The 21,677-nt window shown below is 48.0% G+C and overlaps 1 protein-coding gene across 1 annotated transcript in view; it reads right to left on the minus strand.

The window, feature by feature from the left end:
- Ppp1r16b (protein phosphatase 1 regulatory subunit 16B) overlaps positions 1-21,677 on the minus strand; it is a 98,009-nt gene that overhangs the window by 48,664 nt on the left and 27,668 nt on the right. Inside the window, exon 2 of the mRNA XM_038331670.1 lies at positions 20,098-20,446. Coding sequence (XP_038187598.1) covers positions 20,098-20,347 — 250 coding nt within the window. The 5' untranslated portion in view covers positions 20,348-20,446. The remainder of the gene's footprint in view (positions 1-20,097; positions 20,447-21,677) is intronic.

The following is a 21,677-nucleotide window of genomic DNA, read 5'->3' on the forward strand; positions in this document are numbered from 1 at the left end:
ACTAGTGGAGAGCTCGCCAAGTGCAGTGACTTAGAGAGGAGGGACGCTGGGCTTTAAAGAGTGAGAAATGTCCCATGTGGATATGACCAGAGCTGCAGTATTAGACTTAGCACAGACCCCAACAGCGGGTGTCTCCCAGCCTTAGTCTGTCCATCTGGAAAGTGGGGCCATCAGTGGGGTTTAGAGAGTTGCTAAGAGCATCAGTAGGCTAGTGTGCAGTGAAGTGCCCGGCCCTGGAACACCCAATAGACACTGGTACCTGGGTCTGGGAAGAAGCCCAGGGACAGAGTACTCGCCTGGCATCATGAACTCAAGGGTTCGATCACTAACACTACAAAATTCAGACACAGTGGCGCACACCTATAAAAACCAGTGGACGCAGGAGGATCATCCTGACTACTAGAGAGTTCAAGGCCAGTTTGTGCTAGTATCTTATCAAAAATAGATAGATAGATAGATAGATAGATAGATAGATAGATAGATAGATAGATGATAGATAGAGATAGATAGATAGATAAAATGGGACCAGATGTGGTACTGCACGCCTTTAATCCCAGTACTCAGGAGGCAGAGGCAGGAGGATCTCTGTGAGTTCAAGGCTGGACTGGTCTGCTCGTAGAGCCGAGCGAGTTCCAGGCCAGCCAGGCTGTGTAATGACCCTTGTCTCAAAAATAAATAAATAAATAAAGATAAAGGAAGAGGGAAGGAGGGAGGGGTCAAGGGAATGTTGAAGAAGTGAAGGTCATGACTGAACTGGAGGTGGTGCCAGGTCTTCAGAGCGCCTTCCCCAAGATGAGAGCCTCACCCAGGCACAACACATCCACTTTCCACAGCCACAATGCAGCCTGGGCCAGGAGAGCTGTACACCATAGACAGGTAGCACACTGGGTCCTGGGCACCAACTTTGATCCAGCAGTCAACCCTACAAAAGGAGGCCAATACACAAAACAGAGTAGCCTCGCTACCTGGGCTTTCTTCAGCCACCTTAGTTCACACTTAGCCATTCTCAAGTTACTCCCTCTCCCTAGCTATTCCCTTTCCCTAGCTACTCCCTCTTCCCTAGCTACTCCCCCAGCTACTCCCTCTTCGCCAGCTACTCCATCTCCCCAGCTCTTCTCCTCACCTTGTCTGTTCTTTCAGTGGCCAGTGCTATCACGTACCCCCACTGTCACTCATCAGCTACTCTGTCACCTCTAACTTTTCTTACCTGGGGCAGTTACCTTCTAGTTGAATGTGGCTTTGGAAGAACCAAATGAATCCTGCCTTTAGTGGGGACAAACATGTCCTAGTCTCTCCCTGTGTGGACAACATTGGCTCCTCCCCCCTGAGCCGCTGGTGTGAAGGGACATAATGTCCTGTCTGCTGTCTCTGAGGCCTTCAAGCTAGGTTACAGGGAGACCCACGTAGCATAGGCCACAAAACACCTGCAGGCCATCAGGGTCTGATTCAGGGCAGGAAGAGGCCCAGAGCTCCGGCAAGGCACCAGCTGTGGTGCTCTGACAGGGGGCTCCTCCCCCTTGCCAGGCCCCACCTCGAGGCAGCCCTTCAAGCTCTATAGGATTCCTCCAGAGATATGGAAAAGCTTTGCCACGGCTCTGATTAAATCAGAAGGAAGCTCTCATTTCAGGCTTGCGGGAAAACAAGCTACTTTCAGTAGCGTGGGTAGCAAGTGGAGAAGGAAGCCGTGAACCGGAAAGAGTGACTGCAGACGCGGAGCCCATCCAGGCAGCAGTGACCGCCACGCCCCCTCGACAACACACTAGATGCCAAGCGACTTGGGAGGAACTTTTATAGAACCGTCCAGGGTTGAGGGCTCTTTGATAATAAGAAAGCAGATAGCATTGGCTCCATAAGGTTCGAGAGACCAATTTAGAGATGCTAATTAGGGGCCTACCGAAGAACTTTTCTAATTAGGATAGGTTTTAAACATCTACACCGCTGGCCAAGCCAACCCAAACAGCCCCAACGAGCTCGACAGATCGGAAGAGTTCTATAGCATCAGTCAGAAGTAAGCTAAGGTGTGGGTCTTTTCACTTTGGGGACTCTGGAAGGACTCCAAGGTAAGCACATTTTAAGTGACATATTGAGGGGAAGGAATAGGGGGATCAAATCCTTTAACTTCTTTCATGTTTACAATGTAAACTGCTACAAAACAAAACAAAAGCTGCCTTTCACACCAACATGAAAATGACTATCATAAGAGTCCTTTCAACGTGAATGACTGGCAGGCAGTCGAGAGCAATAGATAGAGTAGCCACAGCGAGAAGGTGAACAGCAAAAGGAGGAGGGAGAGATGCTAATTGGCTTCAGGGCTCGAGTGACAGGGGCCAGCAGCGAAGAGCAGCCATAACTACCTTGACTATGCTTGCTACCCAGCCTTTGACTCTCAGCGTTTACAATGTCTCAGCATCTCTCTCTGGCGAGCAGAGGAATCTTGAATCCAAAAGAGGTGAGGTAAAATTTGCCCAGGGCCACAGAATAGATATTAAAACATAGATCCTCACGATTCCACAGTCTTGGCCAGATAGGCTACCCATGTGTGGCATTGCCCTCCCTTGCTGCAGGCCCTTCTGTGTTCACTTTCTGTCATCCCGTTCCTTGGAAGCTGCTTTGATTACCATGCGAATGGCATCTGTGAACTAATAACCCTTTCCATCTGGCTGTGGATTACTGCTTGGTCCTGTCTGTTTCATGCTGACCCAGCCTTTGACCCCAGATATTGCATGTTCAGTATAATAAATCTCTCCCTCAGTACCATAAATCACTACCCTGCTCTGCAACTAATAAGCAAGAAAATCAAATAAGTACGCGGCCCTGTTCAGTGCCGAGTCCTGACTGCCTCATGGTTTTAGATTGCATGTCATTTGTTCCCAACTTGGGATCATGGCGTTCAGATCACCCAGGAGATCCCAGACCTTCAGAGGCATCCGTGGTAGAGCACACCATTCGGCCAACTTGACCTCCAGAAGGATTCCAGTTGGAAGAAAAGCCACCAGTCTCCTTAGACTCAGCCTAGCTGTCCATCAAGGGAACCGACTGAGAAAGTGTCAGAAATGCACAGTGGAGATTGCTCAGCCATGAGAAGAACGAAGGCTGGGGAGATGGCTGGGCAGCTAAGAGCATTTGCTGCTCTTTCGGGGGATCTGAGATCAGTTCCCAGCATGCACATGGTGGCTCACAACTGTCTCTAACTCCTCACATGCATAAACACAAATATTAGATGAATAAATAAACTTTAAAAATAATTTAAACATTTCAAACAGAAGAAGAAAGTTATAGCATTTGCAGAAAAATAGGCTGAATTAGAGATTATCATGGTAAGCAAAACAAACCAGACCCAGAAAAACAAATAGTACATGTTTTCTCTCACATGTGTATATGTATATACATATACACATCTATACATATGCTTATGATATGAAAATATAAGGGCAACTATTTGGGAAGAGGGTGAAAGAGGCAGAAGAAGGGGACAGAGCAAGAATATGGTCAGAGTACATGACACATTTGAATAAAAATGCCATTATGAAGCCCATCACTCTGTATAAAACAAATATACACTAATAAGATCTTTTAAAGTCTAGGATGAATGGAGGATTATAACAATGATGGTCACCAGTGAATGATGCCTTTCAGCATATGTGAAATATCGAGACTCCTCCCATATTGGTGCTGAGCTTGGCCATGTGACCCATTCTGCCGAGGACATCAGCAGGCGTGATATAGACAAAGGCTGGGTAGACACTTGTGCACCAGGATTTGCCTTCTTAGAACCCTAAGAGCACCATGTTAAATGAAAACCACATGGAAGAAGAGGTCAAGTCATCCTAGCTGAGCCCAGAGCACAATGGTCCTGCAGCTAACTATAGCCAAGGCAAGTTGTGTGAATCAATGTTCCATTGCTATGAAAAAAATACCAGAGGGAAAAAAGTTAAAGAGGAAAGGGGTTAGCAAGATGGCTCAGTGTGTAAAGGGTAGCTTTTGCCAAGCCTCATGACCTGAGTTCAATCCCTGTAACTCACATGATAGACGAAGAAAATCAGCTCCTGTAAATTGTTTTCTGGCCTCTCTACATGTGTGTACGTGTGTGTGTGTGTGTGTGTGTGTGTGTGTACGCGCACACACACACATACACTAAACATGAATGTAATAATCTTTTTTAAGAAAGGAGCAAAGATCAACCTTGACTCATGTTCCATATTTGGCTGTTTCCATTGTGCCTGGGCCTGTGGTGAAGCCGAACATCATGGCAGATGGGTATGGTAGGACCAACCTGCTTACCTCATGCCTGCCAGAAAGCATCGAGAGGGACAGACAGATGAGCTTGTGTGAGAGCACAGAGGGTCAAGATCCTTTAAAAGCTCACCCCCCACAATGACCTACTTCCTCCAACAAGACTTTGCCTCCTACACTCTCCACTGCTTCTGAGAAGTCCATTCAACTATGAACCCACCTGTAAATTATTCTATCAATGAGATCAGAGCCCTCATGATCCAGCTACTTCCCCAAAGTCCCACCTCTAAACTATATCAAGTACTAAGCCTTCAGCATATGAGCCTTTGGGAGATGTGCCAAATCAAACCAAACCACAAGAACTGTTCAAGGAGTCGTCGAGCACCAAGAAACAGAGTTGGGGGAGGAACTGCTTGCACCAAGGGGTGACTCACCTGCAGCACTGCCATGACTACCTTTGTGGGGTCCAGGGCACTTACAGTACCTCAGCTAAAAAACCTGTGTGCAGAGTTTCTCTTGAGGCACTGGAGTCCTGGAGTCCTGTCCATCAGGGTGTGGAGTTTGATCTCGTTGTTTCTGGGTCTGTGAGAAGGGGCATTTCCCCTCCCTCCATCCTCAGCCATTTTTTCTTCTACATCCTTTCTCAGTCCTCACCATGGCTCTAGATGCAACTGCGTTCGCTAGACAGAGGACAGGTGGGGCCCAGCTCTGCTGACAAATATAAGTAGGATGGTTGTGCTGATGGTGGATACTCTAAGAGGAATCTAGAATATTCTTCTGTATTCTAAATCCTAGCTTTGCTTATTTTAAAAGTCTATGAGGGGCTTGACGGTGGGTGGAGTCAGCAGCCTCCTCTAGGGGTCACGCTCAGCATGAGGCACGGGGCCAACAGAGGCCCAAAGCAGCAGGACCCACTGACTGTGGATGGAAATCTCTGAAACTCAGGGGCCAAAATGAACATTTTCTCCTTTCAACCTGACTGTCTAAGATATTTTGTCATGGTAATGGAATGTCAACACAGGAACTATCTGGACTCTGTGTGCATGTGACAAGCCTTACACATGTGTCCTGGCTAACACCTGGGAGCAGGTGCTGGCTGTGGGTGGGGGGTCACAGTGATTTGAGTCTGAAACAGTACCAAGGAAGTTCCATTGGTTCAGTCTCCCCAAGGACCCGAGACATTACCTTGGTAACTGACTATGGTTTGTCAGATCACTGAAAGTGACTTCTTTTCCCATGAATAGCCTCCTATCACCCGGGGATGAGAGGCCACAGCACAGCACAAGGCCGGCATCACAGAAGGATGGGAATGACCTTGTGCACAGAAACTCATCCAAGCACAGTCAACCCACTCTGTGTGGGCAGAGCCGGCCAAGGGAACAAATCATAATCAGAAGGTTGCAGGGAGGTCCGTGTGCACCTTCGTGGAAGTGGCACAGAGCCAAGAAAGGCAGAAGGCTCCTTTCTCCAGTGAGCCTGTGCCTAGCAACAGGATGGACATCTTCAGAGGTGCTGGTCACAGCGTCCTCTCCTCTGGAAAGCACGCAGATGGCACTGCTCATGCGTAGCCTGCTGGCTTCCTTTCCCTGGGTGTCTGTTCCTGACAAGGTTCTCTACAACACCTCCATCCACAGGAAAGCATGTGGGTGCTTTATTCCGTTCAAGGTGACTCTGCTGGATGCTTAGCTCTAAAGGCTGGCACAGCTCACCACCAATGCGGCAGGGCCAGTTTGGTAACAGCCACAGAGTCCTTCTGTCCTGATGCTGTCAGCATACTGAACCCCTAGAGGGAACATGCCTGAGCTTTGGCCGGGAAGGAAGGGTCTTTTCAAAGTAGGATCTCTTGCTGTCTTCTCCATATATACCAGCTGCCAGTTGCTGACAGCATGCATGACAGCAGAAGACAGGCCACACACTGCCACTGCCACAGACTGAGCAGCTCCGGTCAACTGGCCTTCCCCACCAGCATTGACCGTGAGTCACACTAAGCCCTCGAGCCCTTAAAGGTGTTGCTGTCAGGTACTCTGATGCAGCAATGAGGAAATTAACTAACACAATATGCCGCTGTAGCCTGCTCGGCATCCACGTCTCTTCCTCGCTTCCAGACACAGCATCTCATTTTCTTGGCTTAGACATACCAGAGCCCTGATGTTAGTCCAGTACAGGAAGAATGGATGCCAGGGTTAGGCATATGGCTTAGACAGGGACAATCACAGCATTGCCATGATGAAATACTTTAGACAATCAGGTTGAAGGGAGAAAACGTTCATTTGGGCCCGTTTCGAAGATTTCCATGCATGGTCAGATGGCCCTGTTGCTTTGGGCCTATGTTGGCCCTGTGCCTCATGCAGGCAGTGACCCTAGAGGAGGCTGCTGACTCCATCCACCACCGAGACCCTTATAGGCTTTTAGTCTAGCCACTTGATTGGCCCAAAGACCACCCTAGCCAATGAGATTCGATTCTGGGATTTGCTGAGCCCAGGACAGTATGATAGCTGACTGGGCAGGATCTATACTTCTCGGGCTGCTGGGTCCATCTTCACTGACAGGGTTTGGTAATCCCATCTCCACGTGGCCCAAAATTGTGATCTTCATGAGCTTTTTGGTGACGTGAGCCCATTCTGCCTCTGTTGATTTGAGCTTTTGTCACTGGTGACACGGAAGTCTTAATTTATCATTCAATCTGAAATTATCTGAGCAGGTGGATAATGGGCTCAGAACTCAACAAGACAAATTTAGAGTCTTGACTTCAGTGTCAGAAATCAGGTGCACCCAGGAAGGTCTCTGGGTGCTTGTGTCACGGTGCTTAGCATATGAAAGCAGTCGGTCCATGCTTGCTTCCTGCATGAAAGGATCACTCACAGCTGGTTCTTAGAAAATCAGGATGGGAGGATGCTGAACTAATGGGAAACCAACTTGGAGGCGTATTCTGCTATAATTTAGAAGTCAACAGTAGCTATGAAAGAAGTAAGGAGTGGAGATGGAAGGGAAAGGAGGAAGGGGAGAGACAGAGGAAAGAGGGAGGGAGGAAGGGAGAGAGGGAGGGAGGGAGGGAGGAAGGGAGGGAGGGAGAGAGGGAGGGAGGGACTTATATAGGTCAGTCCTGGTGGCTCAGTCTCTATAGTCGCAGCTATTAGAGAGGCTGAGGAAGGGGGACTGCAAGTTCAAGGCCAGCCTGGGCATCAGTGAGTTCAAAGACAGATTAGGCAATTAAGCAAGACCCAGTCTCAAAATTAAAAAGTAAAGAGACAAAAAGTGCTTGCCTCATTTATATGAGCCATGCACACGCCTCTCTCTCTCTCTTCCTCTCTCTTCCTCTCTCTCTCTCTCTCTCTCTCTCTCTCTCTCTCACACACACACACACACACACACACACACAGGATGGGGGTAGAGAGAAGGGAACAGAGAGAGAGAAATATACCCCATCCTAAGAGACAACACACACATACATATAAATACATTTACACACACACACAAGGGGGGTAAGGAGGGGAGAGAGAGAGAGAGAAATATACACCATACTAAGAGACAAAGTCAACCAGAAAGAGAAAGGTGTCTATCACTCACTCCAAGGACAGCCAGATTAGATTCTGGGGAGGACACAGTCAGTAGAGGATATTCACAAGTCTCAAAGCCACATGTTCCTAAATATGTATGAATATCCTTATTAATTCAAATATATGAAAGTCAATATATTTACCATATACATAAGCAGGAGGAACAGAAGTCTGAGAAGAAGAGAAAGCCAATGGATATAGACTGGGCAGACTGTCTCCTGATCAAACAAGGTGATCAGACCTTACTGGCAAAGAATATTTTTTTTCTACATAGAAAACCCTGGGAAAATCTGGAAAAAAAAAAGAAAAAACCAAGATGGAGACAAGGGAACTTGATGTGACATTAATATACAAAGTCCAAAAGCTCTCCTTTCCGGAAGAAAATGATATTTCTACAAAAAAAAAGAAAGAAAAGAAAAAGAGAGAAAAAGAAGACCCTCTCTCCAGAATTCCTAACGAACACCTAGTGTTTCCAAGAGAGAAGTAGTCTTGCTTTCTTCCCTTACCCCACCCCTAGATCTATTTAGAAAACCTTACCATGGCAAACATGGGAGTTTGGTCCAAATTAAATTTATTGGTTATTATAGCACCAATAGATACCTTCAAATGTTTGATGTTTGGAGAGAAAGTTCACCAAAGAGTCCTAATGATTATATGAATGCCCAACAAGAACCAAGAGCTTTTTGAAAGAGACGACAGGAGAAGGACTAATGTGTCCATCAAGCAAGTTCTCTGAGACCTGTTTAAGGGACTGAAAGCAAAGGATAAGATAATGAGGGAACAAGGCAAGCATTCACAGATTTGCGACATAAAAATCAAAATTCTGAATCATGAAGACAAACTCCGCCATAACCATAACTTGGGATGTGGCTGAGTGGGAGAACCCCAGAACCCTTGCCTAGCATGTCCAAAGCCCTGGATTCGAGTTCCGGCACTGAAAGAATTTAACTGTACTATTAACCAGTTTTAAAGAGCACACAAATCAAGCATCATGCCGCAATGTAGAACTCCGGGGCTTGAATAATGAGCTTGGCAGGCTCCCATGTTTGCAGAGAAGGCCCTGGGACACAAAAGCGGTGTCATAATCCTGAGGAAAAGCAGGGGATGCTGGGGAATGGATAACTCTTGGGGAAGAAAATAGAGACAGATTTTCATTTACTACTTTATACTAAAATGAACTCCAGCAGCATCGCACATTTGATTTATTTAAAGAAGGTCACAGAGACCTAGAAGAAAGCACAAAGGTATTTCAAGATGAAGAGATGCTTTGTACTTGATTGGCATTTCCTAGGAAGGTCAAGAGATGAGTAAATAGTCTCATCTTTGTCAGTCATATGGTTTCAGCTACAGATTCAACTGTGTGACGGCAGCCACAGATGAGACGCAAGTGAGCGGTTGTGGCTGTGCTCCAACAAAACTCTGTGCTGGGAGAACTGGCCTTCAACTCAGTTTCTGAACTTCCCCTCCCTTCTAAAGATTTGTCTATTTTCTGTTTCATGTGTATGAGTATTTTGCCTACATGTATAGACATGTACCATGTGTGTACCTGTTGCTCAGGGAGATTCGAAGAGAGTGTTAAGATTCCTCAGAACTGGAGTTACAGATGATCATAAGCCACCAGGTGGATACTGGGAAACAAACTAGGATCCTCTGGAAGAGCCACAAGTACTCATAGCTTTTGAGCCAATTCTCCTGCTCCAAACCCCTGCTTTAAGTATGGTATAAAAGCAAAGAATAAAATAATAAGAGAATAAGGCAAGCAGTCAGGTTTTATTACATAAAATTAAGAACTTCGAGGCATAAACAAAATCTTTACCATAAGCACGACTTAGGGTGTGGCTTGGTGGAGGAGCCAATGCCTAACATGTACAAATCTCTGGCTTCAAGCTCTGGCACTGTGAAAAATAAACACCCTATGAACACAGTTTTAAAGTGAGCATACAAATGTATACTCTGCAGAAAATACATGAGCTATGCATGACAGCAGAAGGCTGGCATCCCCCCTTTACTGTTACTGACCGTCTTTCCCTTCCCAAACATCAACAGTCACTGAACCCAATCAAAGAAAAAACATGTTAGTAAAAAATATGAACAAAAAATAGGCAATTCAGAGAATCTAGGTAATTGGTATGATTAAGAATAGTTTCTCGACATTAAATAGGTTTTACAGCAGGATGAGCAAATTCCTACAGGTGAAGAAGGTCTTGGTTACTTTTCTATTGCTATGAAGAGAAACCATGGCCAAGGCAACTTATAGAACACAGAGTTGATTGGGGAGTACAGAGTCAGAGGGCTGGAGTCTGTGACCATCATGGCAGGGAGCATGGCAAGAAGCGGGCATGGCACCGGAGCAGTAGCTGAGAGCTCACATATTGATCCACAAGCACAAGGCAGAGAGAACTAACTAGAAAATAGCATCAACTTTTGAACCCCCAAAGCCTACCCCTACTGACACACTATCTCCAATGAGGTCACACTTTCTAATCCTTCCCAAACAGTTCCACCAAAAGAGGACCAGGAATTCAGACAGATGAGCCTCTGGGGGTCATTGTCATTCAAACCACTGTTGTGTTTGGTGGCTAACCACTGAGGATTTGCAAGGTAGAGCACAAGACAGGCCTGGCAGAGCATGGAAGGAAGACTTCACCAGAGAGAGACCCCATTGGAAACCTCACAGGATTTTACATCCTCACAGTCAATAAACCTATAAGAATCCACCCTAATTAATAACCCAAGCTGTGGCCAAATACTTCCATACATGATAGCATGTGTGGTTTACATTAGGAAAATAATCTGAGGGATAACTCAGAAGGCAGTAACAAGGGAGACTGTACTGACGATGTTACACTCAGGCCCCCCAGACAGAGGTCGGCACTAAAAATCTGTTTGCTGGAGGATGGGCTCAAAATTTATTATGTACATTTAAGAAGAAAAGCCCAAAAGTGGTAACTGGGGGAAGCTGGGCAGGGCTTGGCCTGTAAATCTCATTATGCTGACCACTAGAAAAAAAAAAGTCAATCCATTAAAAATCTGTTTTCAAAGACTCCATACAGACAAAACAGTATCTGACCACATCACTCAAGAGCATTTGGCTTAGATAATGACTTTTCCTTTTTAGAAAGGCCTCCACCTCCAGCTTCTAGAATGCTGATTTTATTCGCATCCCCGTGGCCATTCTTAGTCTGCCTTTGAATCTCCCTTAGGTAGAGTTTCTATTGCTGTGAAGAGACACCATGACCATAGCAACTCTTATAAAGGAGAACATTTAATTGGGGCTGGCTTACAGTTTCAGAGGTGTGGTCCATTATCGTCATGGTGAGAAGCATGGCAGTGGCATGCAGGCCCTCATAGTGCTGAGGAAGGAGCTGCGAGTTCTACATCTGAAGGCAGCAGGGGGAGACTGCCACACTAAGCCTAGTTTGAGCATAGATCTCAAAGCCCACTTTCACAGTGGCAAACTTCCTCCAACAGGGCCACGCCTCCTGTTAGTGCCACCCTCTATGGGCCTATGGGGAATCATTTTTTTCCAAACCACCACAGATCTCTTATTCACGCTGGGCTTAGGAGGCACCCTATTGAGGTGCCCTCAGCTTCCTCGCAGGCCGGTCCCTTGCTGTCTATTATGGCTGTATGGCTTTAGAAACGTCTTGCTGGGCACTAACATATAGTAACCCATGATTACTCTGCTGAGTGCCAGGCTTCCTTGCTCATCCGTCTCCCTAAGAACTTCCCTTGAGTAATGAGAGAACCCATCTCAGACGGTCCTCTAGAAGCCCTGGCTCTCTCCAAATCCAAGCCTCCCCTCTACCCCAGCCAGCCTCCCCTCTACCCCAGCCAGCCTCCCCCTACCCCAGCCAGCCTCCCCTCTACCCCAGCCAGACTCCCCTCTACCCCAGCCAGACTCCCCTCTACCCCAGCCAGCCTCCCCTTGTGGTGATATCTCCCTCTCAGAGGCACTACCACAGGGCACTACCAGCTATGTATGGTACACCTGTAATCACAACACTCAGGAGGCTGAGGCAGGAGGATTGCGAGTTTGAAGCCAGCTTGGACTACATAGCACAACCCTAAGTCCAGAGTAAACAAACTAAGCAAGAAAACAGCACTGCCATCCACTTGGACGCCACAGAACCAGGACTGAGTGGCTTAACTTAAGGTCCTACGGCTGGGGGCTTCTCCTCGCTACAGCGGCTATACTGTTGAAGCTAGCCAGCCTGGGTGACTGTGGCAGCTTCCTGTGAGGCCCCACTGCCCTCGTGCATACCCCTCTATCTCCGGGTCTTATTGGTGAGCTATAACCTCAACCACAATTTCTAGTTTCAGAATTTACATGGCCTGAGCCTGCAGTTTCTTAGGACCCGAACTTTCTGAAACGATTCACGCTGACGTCCTCAAATGTCCATCTAACAGAGTGAGATGTATTAACATCAGGAACCTGAGGACCAGGGCTTTGTAACAGATCAAGATGTGATGTCTTAAAAAAGTACACTTGGGTAAAGAGCCATTCAAGATGCAGGGCAGACCAACAAATTTAAAAATAAAAATGGTTTAAAAAAAAAAGAGAAGAAGAAGAAGAAATTGAAATTGAAATGGCTTCCAATTTCACCAACCAGGAAGTAGCCACCACTGATGGGTATAGATGCCACACTCCTTCAGAAGAGCAGTGCAAATACTTCACCCATTTTCCAAGGCTACCCCCCTGTAAAGTAAGATCTTCTGCGCTAACTTCACCTAGGAAAAAGGAGGCCATGTGAGCTGCGTCTTCAAGTGGATCTTCCAACCCCAGGTGAACCTCATAGTGACCACACCCTAAGGAAGGTTTTGGCCAGAACAGCCCAGGTAAGCTGGTCCTGGGTGCCCATGGAAGGTGCAGACACTTTTAGACAGGTAGGTGGTGGGATGCTATTGTGCAAAAGAAACAGAAAAACCAACAGGTACAGCTCTGACTTAATGACCAAAGAAATGACCTCTAAGTTTTAATTTCTTCATTTGTCTCAGATTTAGTTTCCTTTATTTTTTAATTACGTGTATCTCTCTGTGCGGGTAAGTACACATGAACAGAGGTGTTCAAAGGAGTCCCCGGAGAGGATGTTGGGTCCCCTGGAACTAGAGTTAATCTGACATGGGTGCGAAGAACTGAACTCAGGTCCTCTGCAAGAGCAGTCGGCACTCTTAACTGGTGGGCCATCTTTCCTTCCCATCTGTTTGTTTTTGAGCCAGGATCTCATTATATAGCCTAGGCTGGCCTCAAACTCATAATCCTTTAGTCCCAGACTTCCAGCACACTGGGATGGCAGGAGTATGCCTAATCTATAACGCAGTAGATAGTCATTAGCAGACTCCAGCTAAACACAAGCTCTTAGGGGTCTCAGCTTTTAAGAAAACAAAGAAACTCTGAGATCTTGGCCCCAAGCCCTTCATGTTCCACCCCTCACTTAAACTTTCCTCCAATCACCCCATGAGAAAGCAGCATGTAGCTCCTAGATAAAAGACCAGAACATTACCTGGGGCTGTCAGTAGTCATTGCAAGTGTGGATTTTATCTTCTTAGTGTTTTTGCTTTCTATAGTTTTGGAATATTCTACGAGGAGGCATTATTTTATTTTATTTTATTTTTTTGGTTTTTCGAGACAGAGTTTCTCTGTGGCTTTGGAGCCTGTCCTGGAACTAGCTCTTGTAGACCAGGCTGGCCTCGAACTCACAGAGATCCGTCTGCCTCTGCCTCCCGAGTGCTGGGATTAAAGGCGTGCGCCACCACCGCCCGGCTAAGGAGGCATTATTTTTAGAAGGAGAGGAAAAGAAACTTTCCTGTTCAGAAGTCACCAAAACTGAAAGTCAGAGCTATTTCCTTTAGATAAAGCCAGGACCCTGTGCGGTGCCTCACAGAGATGCTGAACAGGAGATGTTGACAGGGCTGAGTGGATGAGGGTCCTGCACCTCCAGCTAACTTATGCTAGACAGCCTTTTTTTTTTATCGTTGTTGTTACTGTCACATTATGGAGTGTGTGTGTGTGTGTGTGTGTGTGTGTGTGCTGTGTCATGGTCTATATGGGGAGGTCAGCTTGTGGATGCTGGTTCTTTCTTCCACCACGTGGGATCTGGAGATCAAACCCAGGCCATGAGGCTTGGCGACAAGTGCCCTCACCCTCTGAGCCAGTTTGCTGCCCCTGGCACAGAGCTTGTAACTATTTTACACATTTCTACATATCGTTTCATTGAATTGAGTTTCCGTTGCCTTGGTGGGTTGGAAAGCAGCTGAGCCGAGGCCATACAAGAAAGCACTTCAGGCTGAAGCAAAGGAGCAAGCACTCTCTTAAGCTGCAACCCGATGGTTCTCTAAAGCAGAGGCTGTATCATTATCTTCCCAAGCCCATTACAGGGCAGCTTTGGAAGAGGTTAAGTCACATGCAAGGCTTCATGGGACTCTCATGACAGACCCAGGACTCAGTTCAGTCTCTAAAGCCCACACCTTTAGCCACCAGACTGACCTGTACCTCTTGCTTTGGGTTTTTCCTATAAAACAGACTGACTTATCTGTGGTTGTGATCTGTGCTTCTCTGAGCTGTCTGGACCCTGGTGTTTCTGTTGTCCTTAGGGTCTTGACTTTTGGGGTCCCAAGATAGATCCCTTATCCCTAGCCATGATGGTTTTACCTGTTCTGAAACCTTTAGAAAGCCATTATTCTGTTTCTTTTTTTTTCTTTTTTTCTTTTTTTGGTTTTTCGAGACAGGGTTTCCCTGTAGTTTCTAGAACCTGTCCTGGAACTAGCTCTTGTAGACCAGGCTGGCCTCGAACTCAGAGATCCGCCTGCCTCTGCCTCCCGAGTGCTGGGATTAAAGGCATGCACCACCACCACCCGGCCATTATTCTGTTTCTTAGTAAGTTACATAGAAACATTCCATGTGACACAGCAACCCCATTCCTGAATAACTGCACCAAAATGACGGACAAATGTCCACATCAGGACTCAGACATCTGTTCTTAGCAGCATTGATCATCAATCCAAAAGGGCAAAGATCTACATGCTCAGCCCATGGTGAGTAGAAACGACTGTGGTACAGCCTTACAGTGGAGCACTAGAAGGCTGGAACAAGGGAGCAAGAGCTCACACACGCTACAACCTGGCTAAGCTCAAAACTGCCCTCCAGGATAAAAGAAGATGATCGCGAAGCTCACACACTGCATGATTTCAGATGGCGGAAACATCCAGAAAAGGCAGAAGGAGACTCGTGGTTACCTGAGACTGGGATTGGGGCCTGGGGATGATTTTGCAGGAGCAAGAGGTGATGAACAAGTTCTAAAACTAGACTGTGAAGATGGGCACACAGCTCTGGGGTTTGGTGGGAAACTCCTGAACAGTTAAAAAAAAAAGGGGGGGGGGCAGATCTTAGGATATGCAAATGAAGCTCCAAGTTACTTTTCCAAAATAGGGTTTGACTATCCCAACTTCAGCTTCTGAGAGTCACTGTAAGGATTAGATGAGATGGCGTATGCAAAGCAGCTGCCTGGTACCCGGTACCTGATAAATAATCATGAAGGTGAGAGTCAGAATATATAACAGGGAGAGCTTGCGCAAATGTGGAATAATAGATAGCACAGAAATAACAGCTTCTGCCTCTTCCCCACTTCTTACCACACGTCTTCAGCATTTACCAAGTCAAGTCAGCCCCTCGACTTTACATGGTAGGTGTATTAACATGCTCAAGTGAGGAAACTGAGGTCTGGGAAAGGTAGGTTACTGTCCCCACAATGCACAGGTAGTCAATGGTAGAGCTGAGCTCTCAACTCAGGGGGATGAACTGCAGTCTGCACGCCAACCCCCTGGCTCTCTGCAGCCTCTCAGGAAACAGTGAGGTGCACTGTTTCTATGCTAGTGATGGCTGAGGTGCCCAGAGGCCTGTGGAGAGCTCTCCTTGGGAACCTGAAGAGTTAGAGAAAGTGTGTCAGGTGAGGGAAGCATGCACCCAGAGGTGCCAAGGAGGCCAGAGAACTTAGGGGCCATGAGGAGAGCCTAGATGCTGAGGAGTGGTGAGGGAGGGGCTCAGGCAGGTCCTAGGTCAAGGACATTAGCCAGATCATCTTCCTCTGGGAACAAGTCTCACCCACCCCCACTGCAGGTGGGGAGGTTGACTCAGGATGCTGTGAGCTCAAGGGAGTGGGGAGCTGCCACCCATGCTCCCTCGCCACTGTGAGCTAACACCCCGGCAGCCTCCCAAACAGCAGCTCAGCCAGCAAGCAGAAGCCGTTCTCAGTCAGCCAGGCACAGGCGGGCTCTGTCAGGCTGCCAGGAAGCTGAGCAGAGATCAGCAAGTTCAAGGGCTGACGGACGGCAACCTCAAACACATACACCCTTGGACCCCAGGGTCCCCTTCACAAGGCCCCCACAGCTTTTCACAATGACACCAATCCAGAGGTCTTTCTTAATGACTTCCATCCAGCTCTCAAACATGTTTCCACATTTGTCCAAGATAAATACTTAGACATGTGCCCAAAAGTTCACTGTGCACAAAGAAAAACTACTGTGGAAATTGTATAGATCCTGGTGACACCAGCTATAAAACATTACACAGCGAACCATGCAAGTCGGCTGTGCTGCGTGTGGTTGGCACACGTAACTCCGAGATTTCATACTGGGGAGGGGGAGTGAACACTGGAGTCACGTGCCTGGGATCCCAAGATGCCTTTCCTTGCATAAAAGCTTAAGGAAATATGAAGGTCTATGTGCCTCCCGGTCCACAGAGAAAAGAGAAAAATTACTAGAAGGAAAGACAAGCAGGGACTAGAAGTGGGGGAAGGAAGAGAAGAAGGGACTTGTTATTCTGTACAACGCTATATCATTTGATTTAATAAGAATTATATTTTCTTAAACATTAAAGTCGTTTTATCTGGAGAACTATTTAAATCACTGCTGTTCTGCCACGGGGTTCAGGGTAACTTTCAAAGGTCTAGGATGTTTTTCTCTTCTCATGTAGCCCAGGCTGGGGCCTTGAACTCAGTATGTAGCTAAGGATGACACAGAATTTCTGACCTCCCTGCCTCAGGTACTGGGATCACAGGTGTGGGATATTATACCCAGTTTACATAGCACTGCAGACCAAATGCAGGGCCTCACAGGTGCTAGGCAACCCCTCTACCAGCTGAACTACATAAATCCAGAACCAATTCTAACTCCTGCCACACTCTCTCGAACCCAAGCCCTCCATGCTCCGTGATGAGGATTTTAATTGAAATTTAATTTCAATTTTAATTGAAAACAGAGAGGAAAAACAAATTGTTCAAGGTCAAAGGCTAGGGATGGGGTGGAGGAGCACCCTTGAATGGATGGGGTAGAGGACCACCCTTAAACTCTTAGGCTAGGGATGGAGTGGAGGAGCACCCTTGAACTCCTAGGCTAGGGATGGGGTGGAGGAGCACCCTTGAACTCCTAGGCTAGGGATGGAGTGGAGGAGCACCCTTGAACTCCTAGGCTAGGGATGGGGTGGAGGAGCACCCTTGAACTCCTAGGCTAGGGATGGGGTGGAGGAGCACCCTTGAACTCCTAGGCTAGGGATGGGGTGGAGGAGCACCCTTGAACGGATGGGGTGGAGGAGAACCCTTGAACTCCAAGCCGTGTTTCTTCTAAGCAGCGCACTTGACAGTCAACAAGAGATGATATTTGGGTAGCGGGCTGGGTAGGTGCCATCCACTGTTCCAAAACACACAACCAACTCTCAGAGCCTGCAGAGCCCCTTGGGAGGGGAAATGGGGTTCTCCAGAGAAGAAGAGCACAATTGACACGTGGAGAGAGAGGAGTTAGTGAACTGCCACCTCCACCAAAAATTAGACCTCGTCATGAGCCTGCCAGCCACCCCCTGAGTGGGATGGGGCCGCCACGTCACCCAGCACACCAAATCACACGTGGGAAGGAGCCTCGGGGCCACATCCCCAGCCTGAGCCATCATGCCTTTCAGGGGTTCACCCCAGCTCTCACCTGAGCCGTTTGAAACTCAGTGGATCTGGGAGCCTGTCCCTGCTCATGTCCTAGGACCCTGTATTAACCGGGATCAATGGTATGGTGCTTTGGGGGCAGTCCAGAAGTTGGAGGGTCAGAGGAGCAAAGATTTATATCTCTGATCTGAAAGGCTTGCGATGAGGTGTGTCTGACGTACTGAAATACGATGATAGCTCGAGGACAGAATGCAAGTGAATGTAAGTTCACTTCTGTGTCCTGCATACTACTGCAAGCAGCTTGGGTGTCATTTCTAGCCCACCCGTGCTTTACGACCCATCCCATGAGGTCAGGCGTGTTCGTTTCTATATGGGACATCTATGTAGGTGCCCCAAATGTTTCAGATTTCCATGATTAGGGATACTCGGCCTATGAACGTCCATGGTCTCTTACGTTCTCAGTGCCCCCAGCCCTCAGCTCTCACTAACTGTTCTAGTGCCTAATACCAGGAGAGGGTCCAGAGGGATCCAGGGGACATGCCAGGCTTCTCAATACCAGGAGAGGGTCCGTAGGGATCCTGGAGACATGCCAGGCTTCTCAATACCAGGAGAGGGTCCGTAGGGATCCTGGAGACATGCCAGGCTTCTCCAGGGGTAGTGCAGATGCTCCTGAGGGGTCAAAGGGCACGTGCACAAACTGCCGCTATAATGAGCAGACGTGAGTATATGCACACTGAGGGAGCATGGTCAAAGCCATTCTAGCTGTAGAAAGCAAACCTGAAAAGCCATGGGGTAGTATGCTACCTAGGGTTTCTGATCCTGTTATCCTACCTGAGTCAAAATTCTGAATCTCTCTGAATACAATATCCCTATCCTTTAAGTGGACGTTATTGAATGTAAGCAGTACAGGGTAACCTTGCAACCCAGAAACCATATGAACATGCATTCATTTATTTACACAGTTCAGAGAGTAAAACCATCCTGGACAACGTGGTGTATACTTGTCTCTGCTTCCAGACTTATGGAATCCATGACAATATGAACTACACATTGAAAGAAATAAAAGGTAGCAATATAATAAAACATGCTGATACATCAGCTGTGGGGGTTCATACCTGCCATCCTAGAATTTGGGAGGTGGAGGCAGAAGGATCAAGAATTCATGGTCATCTTCAACTACATAGACACTAGCTTGGGCTATCTGAGAGCCTGTCTCAAAAGTCAGAAAGCGAAATTTAAAAACAATCATAAGGATATAGTTAACATGAGGGCCATGTCCAAGATACTTCACGGGTATTACTCAACTGAATGCTCAGAAGGCCTTCATGAGGGTGCTACGGTCTCCCCATTTTGGACAAGTAAAGTCTAAGGACAGAAAAAAAAGAAGTTCTCTGTGTCACGGTCATATAGGGACCTGCACATCCAGTTTTAGACCCAGCTTCCACCTCCAGGGTCTAGATACACAAAAAAGTTATCACTTTATTTTATGTGTATGGGTGTTTTGCCTACATGCATGTGTATGCATCACTTTATGTCCGTGCATCCCATATGTGTGGTACCTGGAAGACCAGAAGAGTGGGTCAGATTCCCTGGAACTGGAGTTAACTGGAGCTGATTGTGAGCTGCTATGTGGGTACTAGGAATCAAACCCGGGTCCTCTGGAAGGACGGTTGGTGTTCTTAACCTCCGAGCTTAGCCACCAGCCTCCAGGGTCTAGCTCTTCATCACCCTCCAGCATGGATGTGGCAGTAATTCAGGGATATGGGCTCTGGAGAGAGTGCTGGATCCGTTTATAAGACCCTGAGTTCCCTCCCAGCATGAAAAAGAAGACCAGCATGCCACAGGCTGAGTAAGGACCAGAGAAAAGGATTCCAGAAATGCAACATCCTAGAGTAGCCAGCTTGGGTGGGTGGGGGGACAGGGGACACGGGATACCACGTGTTCATCATTCTGCACGGAGTGCCAGTGCCGCAGGAAGCAGGCTGTCAGTAAATATTTGTGGGAGGGAAGGGAAATTGTTATTGTATTCCTTAGCCAAAAGCTGGACTCATTGTCTCCAGCAATGAAAATAGCCGTCTAAGATAAAGCCAAGACTGGGGGTGGGAAGGGATGCACGATGGCACAGGCCAGCAATCCCCAGCTCCTGGGAAGTAGAGGCAGGAGGGTCAGAAGTTAAAGATCATACTCAGTTGTATGACAAGTGGAGGTCTCCCTGGGCTACATGAGACTGTCTCAGGAGTGGGGAAGAAGTCTTTCCTAGGGCCGTCTTCTTCCTAATGCGGACTGATGGGGTGGCCCACACATGACCTCAGGAGCAGCTCAGAATTTTCCTGACCCTGTACAGTCCGGGTTCTGGAGCTGGGGGGGGGGGGGGGCCTTACCTTCTTCGGCATCGTTCCTCAGTGAGGCCTCGAGCAGCGCCACACTGGCCTCAAAGGACACCTTCTTGCGACGGCCACCTGTGCTGCGCTTCCGCTCATGCTTGCGCTTACGATGAAGCAGGTCCTGTTCATACTGTGCCCACTTCTTCAGCTGCTGAGCCCGGCGCTTCTGGGCTGCGCGCAGGCGCTCTAACGTAGGTACCTTCTCCAGCAGCTGCAGCTCGGTGAGCAGGTCCACGTGGCTGGCCATGGCCCCCGCGCCTGCCCTTGCCCTCCTGGGGCTAGCACGGTGTGCCCGGGGCCAGGGGAGCGCAGGGGCTCCCGAGAGGCTGGGGCCTCATGGTGGGGCCTGAAGAGGGAAGACAGACACACAGATAGACTGATCAGCCCTGAGAATACACATCGTATAGTATAGAAACTCACCCAACCACCCTGCCCAGAGTTCAGAGATCCCTTGAGGTTTTCTTTCCATTTGTGCCAAGAGCAAAGTGCAGCTTCTTAAGAGTAGAGAGTGGGTCCCAGCAAGGCCTGGCTCTGCTGTGAGCCAGCGTTTGAATTAAAGGAAAACAGTGCGCTTTCATAGTCACATCTACGTGCACACTTCCTAGTGGTTCCCACGCTGGATACCCAAATAGAGACCATTCCATTACTCCTGAAAGTTCTGCTGCATGATGGTGCTTGCCCGCCTCTCAAGCCACAGTCAGCTAACAGAAGCCTGCCCTTTGCAGCAAGCATTCTTGTGCAAAGGTATCCTACTTCAAGAGGTAAGTCACATGCAGGGCGTTGGTGGCGCTCTCCTTTAATCCCAGCACTTGGGAGGCAGAGGCAGGCGGATCTCTGAGTTCGAGGCCAGCCTGGTCTACAAGAGCTAGTTCCAGGACAGACTCTACAAAATACAGGGAAACCCTGTCTCGAAAAACCAAAAAAAAAAAAAAAAAAAAAAAAGTAAGTCACGTGACAGTGGACCTAGGGGGTATCTTGGGGCTCAGGACAACATGGGGGCAACCAAACCCAGGAAACCCCAGGTTGTGCAGCATTCAAATAAAAGCCCTGGGGACTGAGAATAGGGTTCAGCTGGCTCCTTCCTTGCCTGGTGGGAACCAAGTCCGGGTTCCATCCACAGCACCCTATGACTAGGGTATGGAAGTGAACGCCTGTGATCTGAGCACTGAGGACGTTCAGGCAGGAGGATCAAAAGTTTGAGGTCATCCTTGGCTACATAGTGAGTTTGAGGCTAACCTGAGCCGGCAGAGAGGGAGAGGGAGAGGGGGAGGGGGAGGGGGAGTGGAGGGAAGGGGGAGGGGATGGGAGGGGAGGGGAGGGGAGGGGAGGGGGAGGGAGGTTACAAATAGAAGCCCAGTCCTCCAACACACGGATGCCAGGCACTTAAGCTCCCCACATTTTGCTCATTATGACACGCATGCTGCAGTGAGGATGGACAAACTAGGCTTGAAGGAAATAAGAGGATGTAAGGTTGCTTCTCAAAGTGTGGCCCGGGCACCCTGTGAAGGGACCCGCTGAGGCCCTTTCAAGGCACCCACAAAGTCAGAACTGTTTGCAGAAATGGAGAAGACACTGCT

Source organism: Arvicola amphibius, chromosome 5 (assembly GCF_903992535.2).
Source record: "Arvicola amphibius chromosome 5, mArvAmp1.2, whole genome shotgun sequence".
Classification (NCBI taxonomy): Eukaryota; Metazoa; Chordata; class Mammalia; order Rodentia; family Cricetidae; genus Arvicola; species Arvicola amphibius.